This window comes from Bos javanicus, chromosome 2, assembly GCF_032452875.1.
Source record: "Bos javanicus breed banteng chromosome 2, ARS-OSU_banteng_1.0, whole genome shotgun sequence".
NCBI lineage: Eukaryota > Metazoa > Chordata > Mammalia > Artiodactyla > Bovidae > Bos > Bos javanicus.
The window spans coordinates 20,637,662-20,657,769 of record NC_083869.1 but is presented as its reverse complement, the minus strand read 5'-3'; the positions used below and the strand labels follow the sequence as shown (position 1 = coordinate 20,657,769).

Below are 20,108 nucleotides of genomic sequence, written 5' to 3'. Positions count from 1 at the left end.
TAATGTTTTGTTTTGCATTTTTAATGTTTAGATGAAAATACTGTGTTTATGACCTCAGATGTCTTTGTGATTAATTCAGATTAATTCAGAAAATTTCTTTTGAATCAGGGATGAAGAATAATTGCAGTGAATGCTATAACATTAATCTTTGGCTAAGTAGAATTTTGGCATCAGTTGAGGTCTGTGGTAAGTTAATATTGTTAAATTGGTCAAAATTAAGTCAGTTATTTTTTAGTAAAGCAGTAAAAATTTCATAAGACTGAAAACATGGCTTTGATTGTAGAGCATTACAGTTTTGCTTAACCTTTTTCTGGTGAAACAGAACTTTTTGGAATAATGATTAGTATAGTTACCAATATAATACATGGAGTTAGCAAAATATACTGTATTTGCTATTTTATATACTATTATGACTGTGGCTTCCCTTGTGGATCAGCTGGTAAAGAATTTGCCTGCAATGCAGGAGACCTGGGTTCGATACCTGGGTTGGGGAGATCCCTTGGAGAAGGGAAAGGCTACCCACTCCAGTATTCTGGCCTGGAGAACTCCATGGGCTGTATAGTCCATGGGGTTGTAAGAAGTCGTACACGACTGAGCGACTCTCACTTTCATGACCTAAGTAACAACTGAATATTTATTATAATCTTCAAGAAGATACTTCAGGCAGTTCTTTCCAGTTCTTTTTGTTCTTCTGAAGCCTAAAACTCCTCCAGGTCCTTCATTCTCAGACAGATTCTCCTCCCATTTCACAGAATGTGGCACTCCCTCATTTTCCCATCCTCACTTATCAGCTTATAGTCATCATCGCTGATTCTGACCACCCCTTGCAAGTACAGTGAAAAAGTGTCCTGTTTCCTGGAGGCGCAAAAAAGATGTTTCCACCTATGCTCTTAATTCATTACGTTTTATCTTCTGTTACTTGTATATCAGTTATTACCTGGTTCTTGTCATTTCAGCCTATTTCCACTGTTTTTTCCTGCTATATATGGTTTAATGAGCTCAACTTTTTTGTATCATTGGGTACAGATACATATGTAATGAAGAGAGTTGATCCTTCTTAATTCCTTTCTCCCTTTTTTTCTCAGTCTTCTCGAAAGATCTCTTGATACTTATTTTAATTCTTTCCTTAGCAGTCTGTGTTTTAACAAGCCTTCCGCATGATTGTGATGCACACTGAAGCGTGAGAACCACTGCCTGCAGTCCATACTTGTGGATTAACCAAGAAACTCACTATTATTGTTATAAATTGGGAGCGTAGGTTATAGTTTTTAGAGGACTGTTAATGTATACTTATATAGACAGAGAGAGTCTATGGTTGGATGAGTTGTTCTTTAAACCTGGAAGCAGTTAATTGTTGGTCAATTAGGTAGGATTAAGTTTGGCTGTTAGTTTTGGAAAGCCCAAAATAGCAGTGGCTTAAAAAAGAGGATTCTTTCTTTCTTTCTCTTTCTCTCTTTCTTTTTTAATACAAGTAATCCAGGTTTGGTGACTGCATGATTTTCAAAGACTTAAGCTTCTTTACTCTTATTGTTGCTCTACCACCTTCAACACAGCTTCTGGTGTGATTCAGTTTGGCTACTGTGGCTGATCAGCCTTTTCACATTCTAGTCAGCATGAAGGAAAAAGAGGAGTGGTCATATCTCTTCTTTTTAAAGACACTTCACAGGCAGTTGCCCAGACTTTAAGCTCCATAAGCCAGAATTTAGACACTGGTCACACCCAGTTGTAAGGAAGCTTTGGAAATAAAGTTGTTATTTCAGGCAGCCTTGTGTGAAAATATAATTAATGATTTAAAAAATTGTATAGCATTATGTGGTTTGCATTTACCATAAATGATTTACCAATTCCCTGTTGTTAGACAGTTAAGTTGCTTATAAAATTTTTGTTGCTATTTTTGTTGTTCAGTTGCTCCATCATGTCCTACTCCTTGCGACCCCATGTACTGCAGCACGCCAGGCTTTCCTGTCCTTCACTGTCTCCTGGAGTTTGCTCAGACTCAGGTCCATTGAGTCGATGATGCCATCTAACCATCTCATCCTCTGCCGCTCCCTTTTCCTCCTGCCCTCAATCTTTCCCAACATCAGGGTCTTTTCCAGTGAGTTGGCTCTTCACATTAGGTGACGAAAGTATTGGAACTTCAGTTTCAGCATCAGTCCTTCCAATGAGTATTCAGGGTTGATTGCCCTTAGGATTGACTAGTTTGATCTCCTTGCAGTCTAAGGGACTCTCAAGAGTCTTCTCCAGAACCACAGTTCAAAGGCATCAATTGTTTGGTGCTCAGCCTTCTTTATGATCCAGCTCTCATATCCGTATGTGACTACTGGAAAAACCATAGCTTTGACTCTATGGAGCTTTGTCTGCAAAGTCACATCTCTGCTTTTTAATACACTGTCTAGGTTTGTCATAACTTTTCTTCCAAGGAGCAAGCATCTTTTAAATTCATGGCTGCAGTCACTATCCACAGGGATTTTGGAGCCCAAGAAAATAAAGTCCCTTATAAAATTTTTGTTGCTATAAACAAAGTAAAAATAAACAATTCTCTGTCTTTAAAAAGTCAATTAGTGAGCATAAAAGCTACATGTTAAGATATTGAGTATTATTGGAGAGAACTTTGAAGTAGTAAAAAAATCAGTTTGAGAGTTTCTGCCTAAGACGAAGATAAGAATCCTAAGAGAGTAGTGGAATTAAGTAATAACTTACAAAGTTTGGACTTTTAGTCATCTGTTGTAGAAAATTAAAGAAATACACAGTATTGCTGACTTACCTAAACTAATGCAGTAAAATGTGGATAACTTACATTTGAGTATATAAATGCGTTAAGCTTCATACATTTATTTGAGTCTGAGTCATATGTATTGATCTTTTAGTATTGAAATGACATTTTATTTTTGTTTTAGAGTACAAATCTTTCACTTTAAATTGATTTATTCTTTTCCTTTTCCTGAGCTTTACTTAAGTTTAGAAAAGAAATAAAACGTTGTGTTCTAATATGCATATACTTTCATTAGACTTTCATTAGATTTCTTTTGATTGACAGGCCTTTTTGCAAATGTGTAATCTGCCTATCAAAGTGGTCTGCAGGGCAAATGCAGAATATATGTCTCCATCTGGTAAGTGTTTTTTTTTTTTTTCCTCCTCTGTTAATACTCTGCATTGATAAAATTGCAGTGATAGTCCAATTTGTACCTAGATTTTTTTAAAAAAATGCCTACATTATCCTGTAGTTTGTTAAGTGTATAATAGCATTGTGGCTAAGAAAAACAATATACATATTTCAATTAGAAATACTTTATTGCTAAAAAAAAGTGCTAACCATTGTCTGAGCCTTTCATGAGTCAAAACCTTTTTGCTGGTGGAGGATCTTTCCTCCGTGTTGATGGCTGCTAACTGATCAGGGTGGTGGTTGCTAAAGGCTGGGGTGGCTGTGTCCATTTCTCAAAGTAAGGCAACACTGAAGTTTGCCTCATTGATTGACTGCCTTTCACAAACCATTTCTCTGTAGCATGTAGTGCTGTTTGATAGCATTTTACCCCACAGTGGAGCTTCTTTCAGAGCTGGAGTCAGTCTTCTCAAATCCTGGTGCTCCTTTATAAACTAAGTTTATGTAGTATTCTCACTCCTTTATTGTCATTTCAACAGTCTTCACAACATCTTCACTAAAGAGTATATTCCATTTCAAGAAACTGCTTTCTTTGCTCATCTATAAGCAGCAGCTCTTCATCCTTTAAAGTTTTATAACAGAACAATAATAAAAATGTTTGAATTATTGTGAAAATTACTAAAATGTGATACAGAGACATAAAGTAAGCAAAAGCTGTTGGGAAAATGGCACCAGTGTACTTAGTGCAGGGTTGCTGCTGTAAAACTGCTCAGTATTTGCAAAGCGCAATACAAGTGCAGTAAGATGAGGTACATAGAAAGTCTTCCAAGAACTCCAGACTGGATATTGGAAATGCGAAATACACTTTGCTCTCAAAATGTACCCCCCCAAAATACTCTTCAGTCTGGACATTCATTCACAAGTATTTTTCATTCTGTAATCGTATTATCTCAGAGGACCTGCACTATTTCTAGCAGTATAGTAGTTGTAAAGATTTTATCCCAAGTTAAAAAAAGAGTGTGATCTAATGCTTGTGCAGATAAGATTTTTTTTTTCTCTTTTGCAAGATTTATAAAGCAGTAGGAAACAAGAATGCAGAATTCAGTGTTTTTATATTGGTAAATGGAAATGTCTTCTAAATTCATTTGCTGAGTTGTATTCCAAAAGGCCTGTGTTTCCTTTGTAATGTTATCCTATGGATGCAGATGAAGCTTTTGTTGGTGCAGTGCACCTCATCCATTACCCTCAGTCTGTCTGAGCCGGAGAGGAGTGAATCTATTGAAAAGGACCATGAAGAAGCTCGCTGTTAGTGTGAACTCTATTTGAACTAGGTCTGACAGAGTTTCATCCTCTAGCATTTGAGGTAGACTTTATTACTATTTGGAGATTGTCATCTCTGATAATTTCACCAGTTATTAATATTTATAAAATTAAAATATTACTTTTTAATGTGATATTTACTCAGAGAAGTCAGTTTTTCTTTAAATTAAATTATTTATTTTAATTGGAGGCTAATTACTTTACAATATTGTAGTGGTTTTTGCCATACATTGACATGAATCAGCCATGGGTATACATGTGTTCCCCATCCTGAACCCCCCTCCCACCTCCCTCCCCATCCCATCCCTCTGGGTCATCCCAGTGCACCAGCCCTGAGCATCCTGTCTCAAGCATCAAACCTGGACTGGTGATCTATTTCACATATGGTAATATACATGTTTCAATGCTATTCTCTCAAATCATCCTACCCTTGCCTTCTCCCACAGAGTCCAAAATACTATTCTTTACATCTGTCTCTCTTGCTGTCTCGCATATAGGGTCATCGTTACCATCTTTCTAAATTCTACCTATATGCGTTAATATACTGTATTGGTGTTTTTCTTTCTGACTTACTTCACTCTGTATAATAGGCTCCAGTTTCATCCACCTCATTAGAACTGATTCAAATGTATTCTTTTTAATAGCTGAGTAATATTCCATTGTGTATATGTACCACAGCTTTCTTATCCATTCGTCTGCCAATGGACATCTAGGTTGCTTCCATGTCCTGGCTATTGTAAACAGTGGAAAAGCCAGTTTTTATAAGCATACTATTTATTCTTTTTTTCCCACATGTGTTGGGAGCAAACTTTGTGTTATAATTCATAAGTTAGCATACCTTCAAAGATTGTTATTCACTTAATTCCTGATATTTTTTGAGTCAGATACATTCATTAATGCACCATTATGTGCTTAAACAATTGACCTCAATGGTTGTCTGAGATATGAAAGTAGTACATGTAAAAAAAAAAAAGTCTTTATAAATATTGTTTACATACAGGTTGATTTATTGTAATCTGAAGGGAAGGCCTAGTTAAAGTTTTAAAAATCTATCAGTCATGAAACAATGTCCAGGCTTAGTTCATATAATTTGAATAATTAGTATTTACTGCTGCATAGTGATTTGTTAGTGTTAGCTCTGAAAAGGGAGTATTATGTTATTATATGCAAGTGAGAGCTCTAGAAATGAATCTCGTTTCTTTCTTTTATTTTAAAATTAGTAATTAATGTTAGAAAATTTTTAGAATTTAATATACATGCTTAACTGTAATTTTAAAAAGTCATAATGTTACAAAACTCTGTATTAATAAGACATAACAAGTTTTCTGTTGATTTCCTTTTTAGCACAAACTTTAATTTACTGGTCATGTTCTCACATTGTTTTTCCCCTTCCACAGGTAAAGTACCTTTTATTCATGTAGGAAATCAAGTAGTATCAGAACTTGGTCCAATAGTCCAATTCGTTAAAGCCAAGGTAATAAAAAAGATATTAAATGGATTTGATCCCAGTTACTCTTAAATAGGTCATTCATCATCTTTAGAGTGTTGTAGCATTTACATTGATTTTAACCTAGTTTTATAAAATGATGATAATAAACTACTGGAGAAATATTTCTAAAGTGTAAGTTTTTTTTTTTTTCTTTCATAATGTAAATCAATGGCAAAAGAGGCTGATCTTTACAAAATGAGAGATAATTTTCTCACTCATGTTTATGAGAAATTTTGGGCACAAATGAAAACAATTAGGCTGTTGTAAAATATCAGGTTAACTTTTGAGAAGGGAGTTATAGAATGTTTACAAGTTGAATGTACTCCTTTACCCGTTATTCAGTGTAGATTTTAATAGTTATCAAAGAACAACCTCTATTAACATTTTGGGGGACATCCATCTAGAATTTTTTTTGCATATGTAGAAAAATATAGGTAATAGTATTATTTTGAAACCTGCCTTTTAAGATCATCATTATGTTTAGAAATTCTTCCATGTTAATGACTATAGATATGTATTATCCTTTTAAATTGTTGTATAGTATTCTTTTGTATTCAGTTCAGTTCAGTCCCTCGGTCGTGTCTGACTCTTTGCAACCCCATGGACTGTAGCACTCCAGGCTTCCCTGTCCATCACCAACTCCCAGAGTCTACTCAAACCTATGTCCATTGAGTCGGTGATGCCATCCAACCATCTCATCCTCTGTCATCCCCTTTTTCTTCTGCCTTCAATCTTTCCCAACATCAGGTTCTTTTCCAGTGAGTCAGTTCTTCGCATCAGGTGGCCAAAGTATTGGAGTTTCAGCTTCAGCATCAGTCCTTCCAATGACTATTTAGGACTGATTTCCTTTAGGATGGACTGGTTGGATCTCCTTCCCGTCCAAGGAACTCTCAAGAGTCTTCTCCAACACCACAATTCAAAAGCATCTTTTGTATTAGAATTTTTTTACTTAATTCTTTATTGATGGACATTTAAATTGTTTGTGGCTCAGACGGTAAAGTGTCTGCCTGCAGTGCAGGAGACCAGGGTTTGATCCCTGGGTTGGGAAGATCCCCTGGAGAAGGCAATGGCAACCCACTCCAGTACTCCTGCCTGGACAATTCCATGGACTGAGGAGCCTGGTAGGCTACAGTCCATGGCATCACAAAGAGTCGGACACGACTGAGCGACGTCAGTTTTCAGTTTAAGTTGTTGGCAACTTTTTGCTGTTATTGAGTGCCAAGATAAGTATTCTTTTATATACACCTTTGTACACTTGTTAAATTATCTCCTTAGCATAAATTCCTAAGAGTGATATTACAGTGTTACAGGGTATACATTTTAAAAATTTTATAACAGATCATCAGATTGAACTAAAGTTTATACTATTTTATAAGTCTACTCATTACTGTAGTATATTAGAATTTAAAAATTAGTGTCTATTTCCCTATCCTTTACTAATAACACTTAAAAAAAATCTTTGACTACTTTATAAGTAACACATGTCAATCTTTTAGAATTTATTTTATTACTAAGGTTTAGTGTCTTAAAAAAACAGTTTACTGACCATCCTTGTTTTCTTTTTTGGTGAAATAATAAATTTTATCTCTTGAATGATACATTTTTATAATGACAAGTAAATACTTCTTATTAATATTTTGTAGTCATAGCAAAGTATTATTTTTTCATAATTTTCACATAAAATAATCATGTTTTAGGGGCATTTTGAAAACTAATCCTTTGGACATCTACAGTAAAACATTGGTGTTTATTACTTGGTAGTAAGATAACTGAAAGTTTTTGTATGTTTAATATGATGCTCTTTAAAATTTTTTTAAATTCCCTTTAGGGCCATTCTCTTAGTGATGGGCTGGATGAAGTCCAGAAAGCAGAAATGAAAGCCTACATGGAATTAGTCAACAATATGCTGTTGACTGCAGAGGTATAACAAGATAATAGGCCTTGAAAATATGCTTTTTCTCTCATAAAAGACTGTCTTTTTTATGGCTTATTTTAAAGTTACTGAAATAAAAGAAAATAGTCAAGTAAACTCTAGGGCTAGTATGGTTACCCAGATTATTTGGTCATTATGTTTGAATAAGTTGCCTGTTTTTTCATTTCTAGTTTTTTCTTTTTGTAAACAGGAGTGATCATTTTATTTTGGTCTTGTGAAGTTTTCTTAAATAATATCCATAAAATACTCTAATGGCATTTAGAGATATATTTTATGAATAAAAAATATTTTTTAGGTACTATCATTAAGCTTAATAATTCTATGTAGAACATTAGCCAAGGCGGGGGGGGGGGGAAATGCTCACATATATGACTTCTATGATATTGGTTTATAAAAATTACTCTGGCAAGAAATAACTTACTTTATCCATTTTCTCTTTGATAGTCTAAAGTTTTGGTGACTTTTTTTTTTTTTTCCTAGCTATATCTTCAGTGGTGTGATGATGCTACTGTAGGAGAGGTGAGTGGTTCTGCAGCATTTATCTTAATTAAAATTTAATGAAAAAACACTTTTGCTCAGAATCATAAGTCCCTGCTCATAAATGAAACATTGTGGTTTGTACCATTAGTGATATAGTTTTTCACTTAACTTTAATTTTGCTTGCACATACATTTTAGGGAAGCTATGTGTTGTTTGATATAACTGGTTGCAAAGTACATAAAAGTTTATATATTTTTAAAGGGAATCGTTTAAAATTTTAATTTTAAGATTGCAAGCTATGTTTTTGTTTCTCTGAAAATATATTTCCTTTAGAAATCTATTTGTGAAAATATTTTTAGGACTGCAATTTTAACATAATCTTTTTGCTTTAGATCACTCATGCTAGGTACGGATCTCCTTACCCTTGGCCTCTGAATCATATTTTGGCCTATCAGAAACAGTGGGAAGTCAAACGTAAGATGAAAGCTATTGGATGGGGTAACAAGACTCTGGACCAGGTCAGTTCAGGTTGAAGCTGATAAAACCCTCAACTTTAATGCATAAAGAAAAAGAATTTTTTAAGTTCATAATCCTTAAAAAAAATCCCAACATAATAAAATTAACAAAACATTTGTTCTTATTTTGTCTGACAGGAAGTAGTGTATTGTTTTGTAAAAATCACACATGCTTATTGTAAGACAAATTATGTAATACAGAAGACTTCAAAAAGGGAGTAAAAATTGCTTTGGATCCTACCACCTAGAAATTGCCACTGTTAACTATGTGAAGAACATTCTTCTAGATGTCTCTTAATAACATTTTTAAAAAGTGGAATCATATTATACTTGCCACTCTCTAACCTAATTTTTTTTCCATTCAACAATACACTGTGGGCATTTTTTATGCCACTAAATATAGATCTGCAGCATCAGGGCTTTAAAAAAAACAAAACCCTGTTAAATGCAGTGCTTAAAATGCCCACTTTTCTTTGGTCTTAAATTTACTGAAGTAGAAAAATTATAAAAATATGAGTTTGAGTATCATTAAGCTTATTAATGTCTCTCTTTCAAGGATCCCCCTAGTCCTAGCAAGCCAACCATTGATTTGTGCCACTGGCCATGAGGAGGATTGGGTAATTGAAAGGAACAGAGGAAATAAAACGTTTCCACTAGTGGAAAACAACTCAAATGCTTCTTATTCATGGTAGATGAGTAGTGTCATCTTTATGAAGCAGATTTTTTAATATATGTGAAATCATTTGATTATATGGATTCAGGAAAACTTTTATAGGGAATAGAGTATTGAGATAAAAACTTTCTTGATCATAATCCTTATGAAAGGAAATTTGTTCTCTAATTTTCCTATTTCTTATATAGAAAGTATTACTTATGCTCTCTATGTGGTCTCTTTACCTAAATTTATTATAAGCTATGTTACAAATGAAGTTTTAGACACATTTTATTGCTTGCTAATTTAAGTATTTTTCTTTGGGGTCTGTTGCTTGTGTTAGGTCTTAGAAGATGTAGACCAGTGCTGTCAAGCTCTTTCTCAAAGACTGGGAACACAGCCATATTTCTTCAATAAACAGTAAGGATTTTATTCTTTTTAGTTAGTTTCTTTTCTATATTGTTATTTTATCATATATGTAATATCATTTTGTCATAGAGAATTGTTTTATCAAGAAATATTTATGAAAACAGTTACATTAAAATTTATTTTTGCATTCATTAAACATTTAATTTCTTGAGTATCAGGCACAGAACTAGCTTCTGGGAGACTAAGATTTCTAAAATGTGGTGCTAGCCATTAAGAATTTTCTCCTGAAAGCAGATGTGTAAACCTGTCATTATAGAATGGTATAGAGGTTCTACTAGAAACACATCAAGGTGCTTTGTATGGAACTATGATATCTTAAAATTCTGAGCTTGCAAAGTACTATTAAAACATAAAGTGTAACCATTGTCTGTATAGGATAATTCCCCGAGGACTAGAAAAGTGAATAAAACTAAACAGTAAAAAATATTGTTGGATGGACAAACATTATTAGAAACTTCTCTTTTTAAAATTTAATGAAAATATTTGTAAAGCATAGAAATGATTGTGAAGGATATAGATTTAAAATATGTATGTATATATGTGAATTGAGTATTTCATGTTTCATTAAGATAGAATTTCTTGTAATTTGGAAAATAATATCTAATGTTGGCAAAGAATGAATTTTTCCTTTTTTTTTTAAAGTTACTATTTTACTATATCAGAATCAGTTATCCTGTGATCTAGTTTAAGATGGGTTTCAATAAGGATTTTAACCTCAGTGGTTTGCTTGGAATTGAATCTTTTTTTAGCTTTAATAAAAATCCCTTGACTTTTAGATTGATAATTTTTAAAAAGATTTATTTGCTATTATTTATTATATCTTCATAGGCATTCATCTGTAGCTATATCAAGCATCTTTTGGTAGAGATATTAATATTTGTAGCAAAAATGACAATGATGATAGCTTGGAAATATTTAAGTTATATTAATGTATATGCTATACAATTGATATTCAAATAAAATTGGAGTCTGTTGATTTTTGAAGCAGAAAATGTCATAGTGTTCAAACTGTGAAATCCTGGTAGGTGAAGCTTCTATATGTTCTTACTTCTGGTGATGTTTGCTATATTGATTCTAGTTGTTTAGTCTCTAATACAAAAGAAATGTATCAAAATGTTACTATTATGTAGTTCCTTTTCTTTCTGATACAGGAATTCATAGGAGCTGAAAAGCTCAAAAAGGGTGTATTTTATTAATCCAGCTTGAACATCTGGAAGTTCACAGTTCGCATAATGTTGAATCCTGGCCTGGAGAATTTTGAGCGTTACTTTACTAGGGTGTAATTATTTTTAAACTTGTAATTGAAAATTCAAAGTTTAGAATGGGTGTAAAAATAAGATTTGTAACTGAGAAACTGTTTAACTGGTATTAAGATTTAGGTTTTTGAAATAATTTTATCTTATATGAGACTTAAACATTTTTATTTTTGAAGTATAGGTTTAATTTAATTTTACACAGTTGTTTAATAATATTAAAATTTATTTCCCTGTGAATCCTCTGCTTACCCTCTAAAATTAGAATCAGCTTTTCTTCTAGCTTACGTACTGGACATGTTGAGAGGCCTCATGAAAGAAACTCAGTCACTCTTGAGAAGAAAGAGAAAGAGAGTTGAGGGAGATCTTGCGAGAATTTGCTGTTGCTGTTTAGTGCTAGATTGTATCTGACTCTTTTGTGACCCCATGGACTGTAGCCCATCAGGCTCCTCTGGTTCATGGGATTCTCCAGGTAGGAATGCTGGAGTGGGTTGCCATTTCCTTCTCCAGGGGATCTTCCTGACCCAGGGATTGAACCTGCATCTCATGCACTGCAGACGGATTCTTTAACATGGAGCTACCAGGGAAGCCCTGTAGCAAGAATAGTAATTGGGAAAGGGAGACAAAGAAGCTCAATGGTGGAAAGGAAAAAGGAAAATGAATTTGAAAACAAATTAGAAATAATACAAAGTAGATACTCATGATTGTTGGCCTGTTTATCCTTCATGATACATAATGTTGCTGTGTGCTTAGTCTCTCAGTCGTGTCCGACTCGTTGGACCCCATGGACTATAGCCCGGCAGGCCCTTTTGTCCATGGCGATTCTCCAGGCAAGAAAACTGGAATGGGTTGCCATGCCCTTCTCCAGGAGATCTTCCCAACCCAGAGATTGAACCCAAGTCTCCTGCATTGCAGGCAGATTCTTTACCATCTGAGCCACCAGGGAAATTCATATTTCTAAAATGAAAGTCAAAATCTGTGCTATCTGTTGTATACACACAACCTTGCTGATGTGATACCTGTTAAGACACTTATACAAAGACTGAGTCATTTGTTCCCTTTCACCTGGTGAGTGGATTTGAAATAAAAACCTAAAAGTTTTCTTAAAGTGATATTTTCCTGTTACTTTTTAATAGAGGAAGAAGAAGTAAAAAAAAAGTAGTTTTTAGAAATGTAATCAGGATAGTAAGAGTTATACTACTCTAAAGCATTTAGGAGCTCCTTGCAGGTCTAAGTGTTTTCCAAATAAAATGTTAGAGGAAGCTCAGTAGATGTTGGTTAAAACTAGATTAAATTGAATAATAAATTGAAAAAGAGTTAGATTTGAAAAAAGAAAAAAATACTTCTGTTAACCATTAAGTAAATGGTAAAATTTGAAAATTATTCCTTCATATACAGATTGGAAATGCAAAAATTATACTTGGGAACCTTAAGAAAAATTTCAGGGGGGAGGATTTCATTGAAGTTTTTTAAATTAAGAAATCACCAGTTAAGAAAATTAAGGAGAAATTGCTCAAAAATACCCACAGGCAAAATACCCAAAGGCAAAATATAGAAAAGTTAATGGCAAGAAGCTTGATTTACAAATTTGAGTGATAGTCCTAAAGATCAGTGATTGATATAAAGAACGGATATGTAAATTATTTCTGTTAGTATGAAGAAATGACAAATTAATAGTATAACAGGAAAGAAAAATAAGGGAATACTCAGACAAAATTAATGTTTTTGGAAAGAAAAATTAGAGAACACTCAGACAAAATTAATGTTTTTGAAACCAGACTATGAAAGGTATCAGAAAGAAAGAAATGTGGAACCATAACAATTGAAGAAAATGAAAAGGATGAGTGCAAAATTTTTTAATGGGAAAGGTTAGGAAAACATTCATATTTTATGCTACTGTTTTTATTTTGATATGCAAATGAAAGACTAGTAGGTAACTGATGCTTGTTAGCTGAACCTATTGATAGCAATTTTATAATATATGTAAATCAAGCTATCATGCTGTAAACTTTAAACTTATACAGCGATGTATGTTAATTATTTTTCAGTAAAACTGGAAAAAAAAGAATAGTGGATAACCAGCAGAAAAGTAGAAAGAATGATAATGCAAGATGAGAAGGCAACATTATGAAAGATGTTAAAGGTCTTAGGAGGGGAGTTGCTATTTATATCCAAATTATAATCCACAAACTACTTAGTGGGCAGAAGGGTAGTGATGTTATGTTTTCTCTCCATATTATATAGAAAAGATAATTAAAGCTGGAGGTACAAGAAATCTTGGCTTGATTACACGATTCAATAGAAATACTGGATGTCTCATAGGAGTTGCAAACATTTTTTTTTGTTTGTTTGTTTTTTAATTTTATTTAATTTTTAAACTTTACATAATTGTATTAGTTTTGCCAAATATCAAAATGAATCCACCACAGGTATAGTTTATTGCTTTTTTTTAAAAGTCAAGTTTGTGGTATAATTTACAAAAAGTAGAATTGGCACTTTTATGTGTACATAGTTTTGTGAGTTATAGCAGTGCTCTATAGTTGTGTCCCACTACCACAGTGTACTCTGTTTATTTTTTAACAATATCAATATTTCAATATTGATATTTTAACAATATCAATATTTCAATAGTCATAAAAAGGAAAGAGAAATAGAAACAATAGAGAAGAGTAACAGCACATACACAGTGTACTCTTTAAAAAGAGTATTGTGGGAATTGATAACTTATATATGTCAGAGTCAGCTAATGTAAGTAGTTGCTGAAGGATTGCAAAAAATATGCATTGGAAGTTATGTGTGTGTTTTGATTTAGTGTAGTGTATCCTACTTCCTGTTAGATGTTCTAAAAGTGATTGGTCATGAAGTTGCTGTCTTTAGGAAACATCAGATCAATTTTTATATGCTTGTTACCTGTATATAATTCAGCACCTTTTCAGTTATATAGATTACATTTGCAACAGATGACATTTTGACCACTTCAGGGATCCTACTAGACCACTCTGGTTTTAACATACTTCATACCCAAGCTCATTCAGAGCCTTCATTTATTGATAAAAGATGCCCTACTACTAGAAGTTGCATCACAGAATATATTCATCTCTTTTAGGCTCTAGTACAAGAAACAGAGGGTAGTTAATCCTAAGATTAGAAAACTAAATCCTAAATTGGTAAGGTACACATTTTAAGAAATACGTTTAGGGATCTGGAAGGATTGGTGTTCATATTACTTCTCATAGAGTGCCTCAGCTCTACATTTATCTACCTTCTGCATCTTTGGTTTTTTCAGGTGTTCATTTGTTATTAATTCTTAATCTGTGATGTTAGGATCATAGTGCTATTAAGTCCCAGCACACTTGTGATTTTTTTTAAACTATCCTGTTGACTACCTTCTTAAACATGGCCATAAATTGCACATTTGACTTTGATTAATAGTTCATGAATGTGTCAAAAGAGGGAAGGCTTTGGAAGAATGTGAATAACTACTATTGAAAAATTAAATATCCTATACAGCTTAGGATGCTTTCTTTTTTGTTTCATTATTGATTCAGCATATAACCATTCAGTTCCTTAGATTTCCTTGCTAAGAACTGGGGTTATAAAGATATATGCTTTGTTACCTTTAGAGAACTTAAGAGTATAAGAGGAAAACATTAAGTAAATAGTTATAATGTGGTATGAAAAGTACTTCACCTTTTTATTGATTCATTAAACACATACTTATTGAGAACTTACTTTGGGCCAGGCGTTGTTCTAGATAATGGGGACATAACAGGAAACAAGTAGACAGTGTCCTGGTGGAAGGAGACAGACGATTAAAAACAAATATGAGAAAGTTTTAAGTGCCATATAGAGAATTAAAATAGGATCACATCACAGTAAGTGACTATATGCCCACTTTAGTTTGCATGGTCAGGGGAGACTTTCAGATGTGACATTTAAGCTGTATTCTAAAAAACAAGGAGGAGCCAGCAATGTGAAATCAAGGGAAGAGTGTTCCAGGTAGCAGGAGTAGTTGGGTCAAGTCCCTAAAATCGGCTAGTTTATGTTCAGATGGAAGAAGCAAAGCCATTTATGGTTGTGTGTTGAAAATGGTAGGAGGTACGGCTGAAGAGGTAAGCCAGAGCCAGATCATCTGCAACTTGCATGCTTTGGGTAAGGAGTTTGCATGTTAGTGTAAGTAGAGTGGAAATTCATTGGAATGTTTTATGCTTGGCGTGGTATGAGCTGGTGGTATTTTTTAAAAAGAAGCAGAGCAGTTAAGTAGAAGCAGGGAGATACAGTAGGAAGGTAGTACAGTGGTCTTGGTGAGACGATGGTGGCTCAGAGGAGGAGATAATAATAGATAAGTGGTGGTATTCAGGACGTATTTTGGTGGTTATGTCTCGCCCAGCTTGCTAATAGATGTGAGAGGATAAGAGAAGACTCAAGGGGAACTCACATTTGTGGCTTGAAGGTGGTGCATATACGTGCATATAGACTTTTATTTTGAGAAGATGAGACAAGCTGATTTGAGATCCTTATTGAACATTCATATGGAGATATTTGAACGTATTATTCTGGACTTCAAGGGAGAGACTCAGGCTGGAGATAAATATTTAGGAATTAGTGACATGAAGACATATAAAGCCATGCAACTACAAGAGGTCGTTCATGAGTGGCAATCAAGGCTACATAGCTAGTAAGTTAGTGGCAGAATTAGGATTTGACAGAACCCCATTGCTGGGAGAAATATCAATAACCTCAGATATGCAGATGACATAACCCTTATGGCAGAAAACGAAGAACTAAAGAGCCTTTTGATGAAAGTGAAAGAGGAGAGTGAAGAAGTTGGCTTAAAACTCAGCATTCAGCAAACTAGTACAGCCACTCTGGAGAACAGTGTGGAGATTCCTTAAAAAACTGGAAATAGAACTGCCTTATGATCCAGCAATCCCACTGCTGGGCATACACACTGAGGAAACCAGAAGGGAAAGAGACACGTGTACCCCAATGTTCATCGCAGCACTGTTTATAATAGCCAGGACATGGAAACAACCTAGATGTGCATCAGCAGATGAATGGATAAGAAAGCTGTGGTACATATCCACAATGGAGTATTACTCAGCCATTAAAAAGAATACATTTGAATCAGTTCTAATGAGGTGGATGAAACTGGAGCCTATTATACAGAGTGAAGTAAGCCAGAAAGACAAACACCAATACAGTATACTAACGCATATATATGGAATTTAGAAAGATGGTAACGATAACCCTGTATACGAGACAGCAAAAGAGACACTGATGTATAGAACAGGCTTATGGACTCTGTGGGAGAGGGAGAGGGTGGGAAGATTTGGGAGAATGGCATTGAAACATGTGAAATGTCATGTATGAAACGAGATGCCAGTCCAGGTTCAATGCACGGTGCTGGATGCTTGGGGCTGGTGCACTGGGACAACCCAGAGGGATGGTATGGGGAGGGAGGAGGGAGGAGGGTTCAGGATGGGGAACACATGTATAATTTCTTTTTAATTAAAATTGAAAAAAAAAAAAAACTCAGCATTCACAAAACTAAGATCATGGCATCTGGTCCCATCATTTCATGGTAAATAGATGGGGAAACAGTGGAGACAGTGACAGACTTTATTTTGGGGGGCTCCAAAATCACTGCAGATGGTGAACTGCAGCCATGATATTAAAAGACAGTTGCTCCTTGGAAGAAAAGTTATGACCAACCTAGACAGCATATTAAAAAGCAGAGATGTTACTTTGCCAGCAAAGGTCCGTCTAGTCAAAGCTACGGTTTTTTCAGTAGTCATGTATGGATGTGAGAGTTGGACTAGAAAGAAAGCTGGGCACTGAAAAATTGATGCTTTTGAACTGTGGTGTTGGAGAAGACTCTTGAGAGTCCCGTGGACTGCAAGGAGATCCAACCAGTCTATCCTAAAGGAGATCAGTCCTGAATATTCACTGGGAAGACTGATGCTGAAGCTGAAACTCCAATATTTTGGCCACCTGATGTGAAGAATTGACTCATTTGAAAAGACCCTAATGCTGGGAAAGATGGAAAAGACCAAAGGTGGGAGAAGGAGACAACAGAGGATGAGATGGTTGGTTGGGATCACCAACTCAATGGACATGAGTTTGAGTAAACTCTGGGAGTTGGTGATGGACAGGGAGGGCCGGTGTGCTGCAGTCCATTGGGTCGCAAAGAGTCAGACATGACTGAGCGACTGAACTGAACTGAAAAGGTCTATTTTGCCAAACCAGGTTACTGCAACATATTTTTACATTTCAGGTGGATTAACATGTTTTCTCTATAATTTAGGACTACCACTGTAGGATTGACAGCAATAATTACTGATGGCATATAATGATGTATTTTCTCCTTTTAGTAATACTGTGCTGTGCCTAGTCATTCAGTCATGTTCAACTCTGTGCAACCCATGGACTGTAGCCCTCCAGGCTCCTCTGTCCATGGGGATTCTCCAGGCAAGGATACTGGAGTGGGTTGCCACACCCTCCTCCAGGGAATCTTCCTGACCCATGGATTGAACCCATGTCTTCCCCATAGCAGGCAGATTCTTTACCGTCTGAGCCACCAGGGAAGCCCAGTATTGTGCTAATGCAGTATAATGAGAGGGTTCGGGGTGCTGACCCTCTGCTACAGTTGAAAGTCCATGTATAACTTTAGAATCAGGCCTTTGTGTCTGTGGCTCCACATCCACAAACTGATTCAACCAACCATGGATTGTGTAGTAATGTAGTATCTATTTATTGAAAAAAAAAACTTGGCATATAAGTGGGCCTTAACAACAATTCCAGCCAGTGTTGTTCACAGGTCTACTGTAATTGTTTTAATATAATGTAAATTTGTGATATCCCATATATAGACCATTGGTAGCAAGGTAGATAAATTTCATCTTTTTGTTAGGAATATTTAATTAAAGGGGGGAAAAAAACCCTAGAAAAATTTTTGTTGAAGCCATTCTTGTATATCCGTCAGAAAGCTAAGTTTATTTTAAAAAGGGTAAGTAAATTTGCTTTCGTACTTTTTTATATCTTTAGCATCTGTCACGGTTACTAGCTCATTGGAGAACTGTTGTATATTTAGTGAATAACTTAATAAAATGAATGTGATTATTTACACTAATATTATTTTAACACATTTAAATGATACTACTATTTAAGAAGGGCTTCCCTGATAGCTCAGTTGGTAAAGAATCTGCCTGCAATATGGGAGACCCCAGTTTGATTCCTGGGTCAGGAAGATCCACTGGAGAAGGGATAGGCTACCCACTCTATTATTCTTGGGTTTCCCTTGTGGCTCAGCTGTGGGACCCCTGCAGTGTGGGAGACCTGGATTTGATCCCTGGGTTGGGAAGATCCCCTCAAGAAGGAAAAGGCCACCCACTCCAGTATTCTGTCCTAGAGAATTCCATGGATTGTGTAGTCTATGGAGTTGTAAAGAGTTGAACATGACTGAGCGACTTTGGGCTTCTCTGGTGGCTCAGACGGTAAAGAATCTTCCCACAATATGGGAGACCTGGGTTAAATCGATGGGTTGGGAAGATCTCCTGGAGAAGGGAATGGCAACCCACTCCAGTGTTCTTGCCTGGAGAATTTCATGGACAGAGGAGTCTGGTGGGCTACAGTCCATGGGATCGCAAAGAGTTGGACACAACTGAGTGACTAACACATGCACACACACACACACTATTTAAGAAAGCAAGTCATATAACTAGCAAGTCATGGTTCAAAAGTTTTCATATTTTTTAACAGAAACTCTAGTAAAATAGAGTAAATTCTATCAGGTTGGGGTAGGATTTATTTCTTAAGTTAGTTTTTTCTTTTAAATATAACAAAGTGTTTTTTAAAAAAATAGTGTATATTCTGCCTTGTAAGTTAAACGCTGTTCATGTTGCTCTCATTTCTGCTTTTGTCTTAGGCCTACTGAACTAGACGCACTGGTGTTTGGCCATCTGTATACCATTCTTACTACACAAATGACCAATGATGAACTTTCTGAGAAGGTGAAAAACTACAGCAACCTCCTTGCTTTCTGTAGAAGAATTGAACAACACTATTTTGGCAAAGGCAGCTCATCTATCAGATTGTCTTAGAGTTATTTGTTAATTTAGTTATTATTAAAAAATTTAAACTTTTGAAATATGTGTTTCTTGAATGATGTAATAGATAATAGTATCAGAATTCAAAGCCCCAAATACTGCTTTTCAAAACCTCAGAACAAATTATATAATGTATCATATACCTGTACTTTATGCTGTTCTTTGTGTATACATTAAAATAATTTTAAATGATTTCATTTGATATGTTGTACCCCATATCTTTGAAATTTTTGTGTTTTTGGCACATGTATGCATATAAAAATAAAGCTCAAACAACTATATGGCTGGTGTATTTATTAATACTTTCCATCTTTCTAAAAGCTGCTCTTTGAGCTTTATACGTGTAATAAGCAGTGTCTTTTCTAAGGAAGTAATTTGTGTTCCATACTCCCAAGATTACTAGATACATGATGAACCTGGTCATGGGAAATACGTTCTTAACAGTGTACTTAGAAAATGCAAATGATTACAAAGCATTTAAATCCTGGAACAGATTTAAGAGCATTTTTCTTACCTCGACTTTATTGAACTTAAAAACATTTTATCAGAGCAGCTATAATTTACATTTGATAAAAAGATAGTTTTAAGAACTTTTTTTAAACTTCTTTTGGAATAGAATGTTTTAATATTGCTGTTTTATTCCTTTTGTGGCGAAGTTGAGGCTTCCCTGTAGGCTTAGACGGTAAAGAGTCTGCCTGCAATGCAGGAGACCCAGATTTGATCCCTGGGTCGGGAAGATCCCCTGCAGTAGGAAGTGGCAACCCACTTCAGTATTCTTGTCTGGGGAATTCCATGAACAGAGGGGCCTGCTGGCTACAGTCCAGGTTGT

At 35.0% G+C, this 20,108-nt stretch overlaps 1 protein-coding gene across 5 annotated transcripts in view; it reads left to right on the top strand.

Annotated features, from left to right (window-relative positions):
* MTX2 (metaxin 2) overlaps positions 1–19,560 on the top strand; it is a 76,881-nt gene extending 57,321 nt beyond the window's left edge. For 2 of the 5 annotated variants that reach the window (XM_061434512.1, XM_061434538.1), the window contains 7 exons: positions 3,038–3,110; positions 5,818–5,894; positions 7,738–7,830; positions 8,323–8,361; positions 8,715–8,840; positions 9,833–9,909; positions 19,099–19,560. In XM_061434512.1, coding sequence (XP_061290496.1) covers positions 3,038–3,110; positions 5,818–5,894; positions 7,738–7,830; positions 8,323–8,361; positions 8,715–8,840; positions 9,833–9,909; positions 19,099–19,273 — 660 coding nt within the window. In that variant the 3' untranslated portion in view covers positions 19,274–19,560. Of the gene's footprint in view, positions 1–105; positions 187–3,019; positions 3,111–5,817; positions 5,895–7,737; positions 7,831–8,322; positions 8,362–8,714; positions 8,841–9,832; positions 9,910–19,098 lie in introns of those variants that run through there. The other 3 variants (XM_061434519.1, XM_061434546.1, XM_061434529.1) reach the window with 3 other exon arrangements.
* The last annotated feature ends 548 nt before the right edge of the window (positions 19,561–20,108 follow it).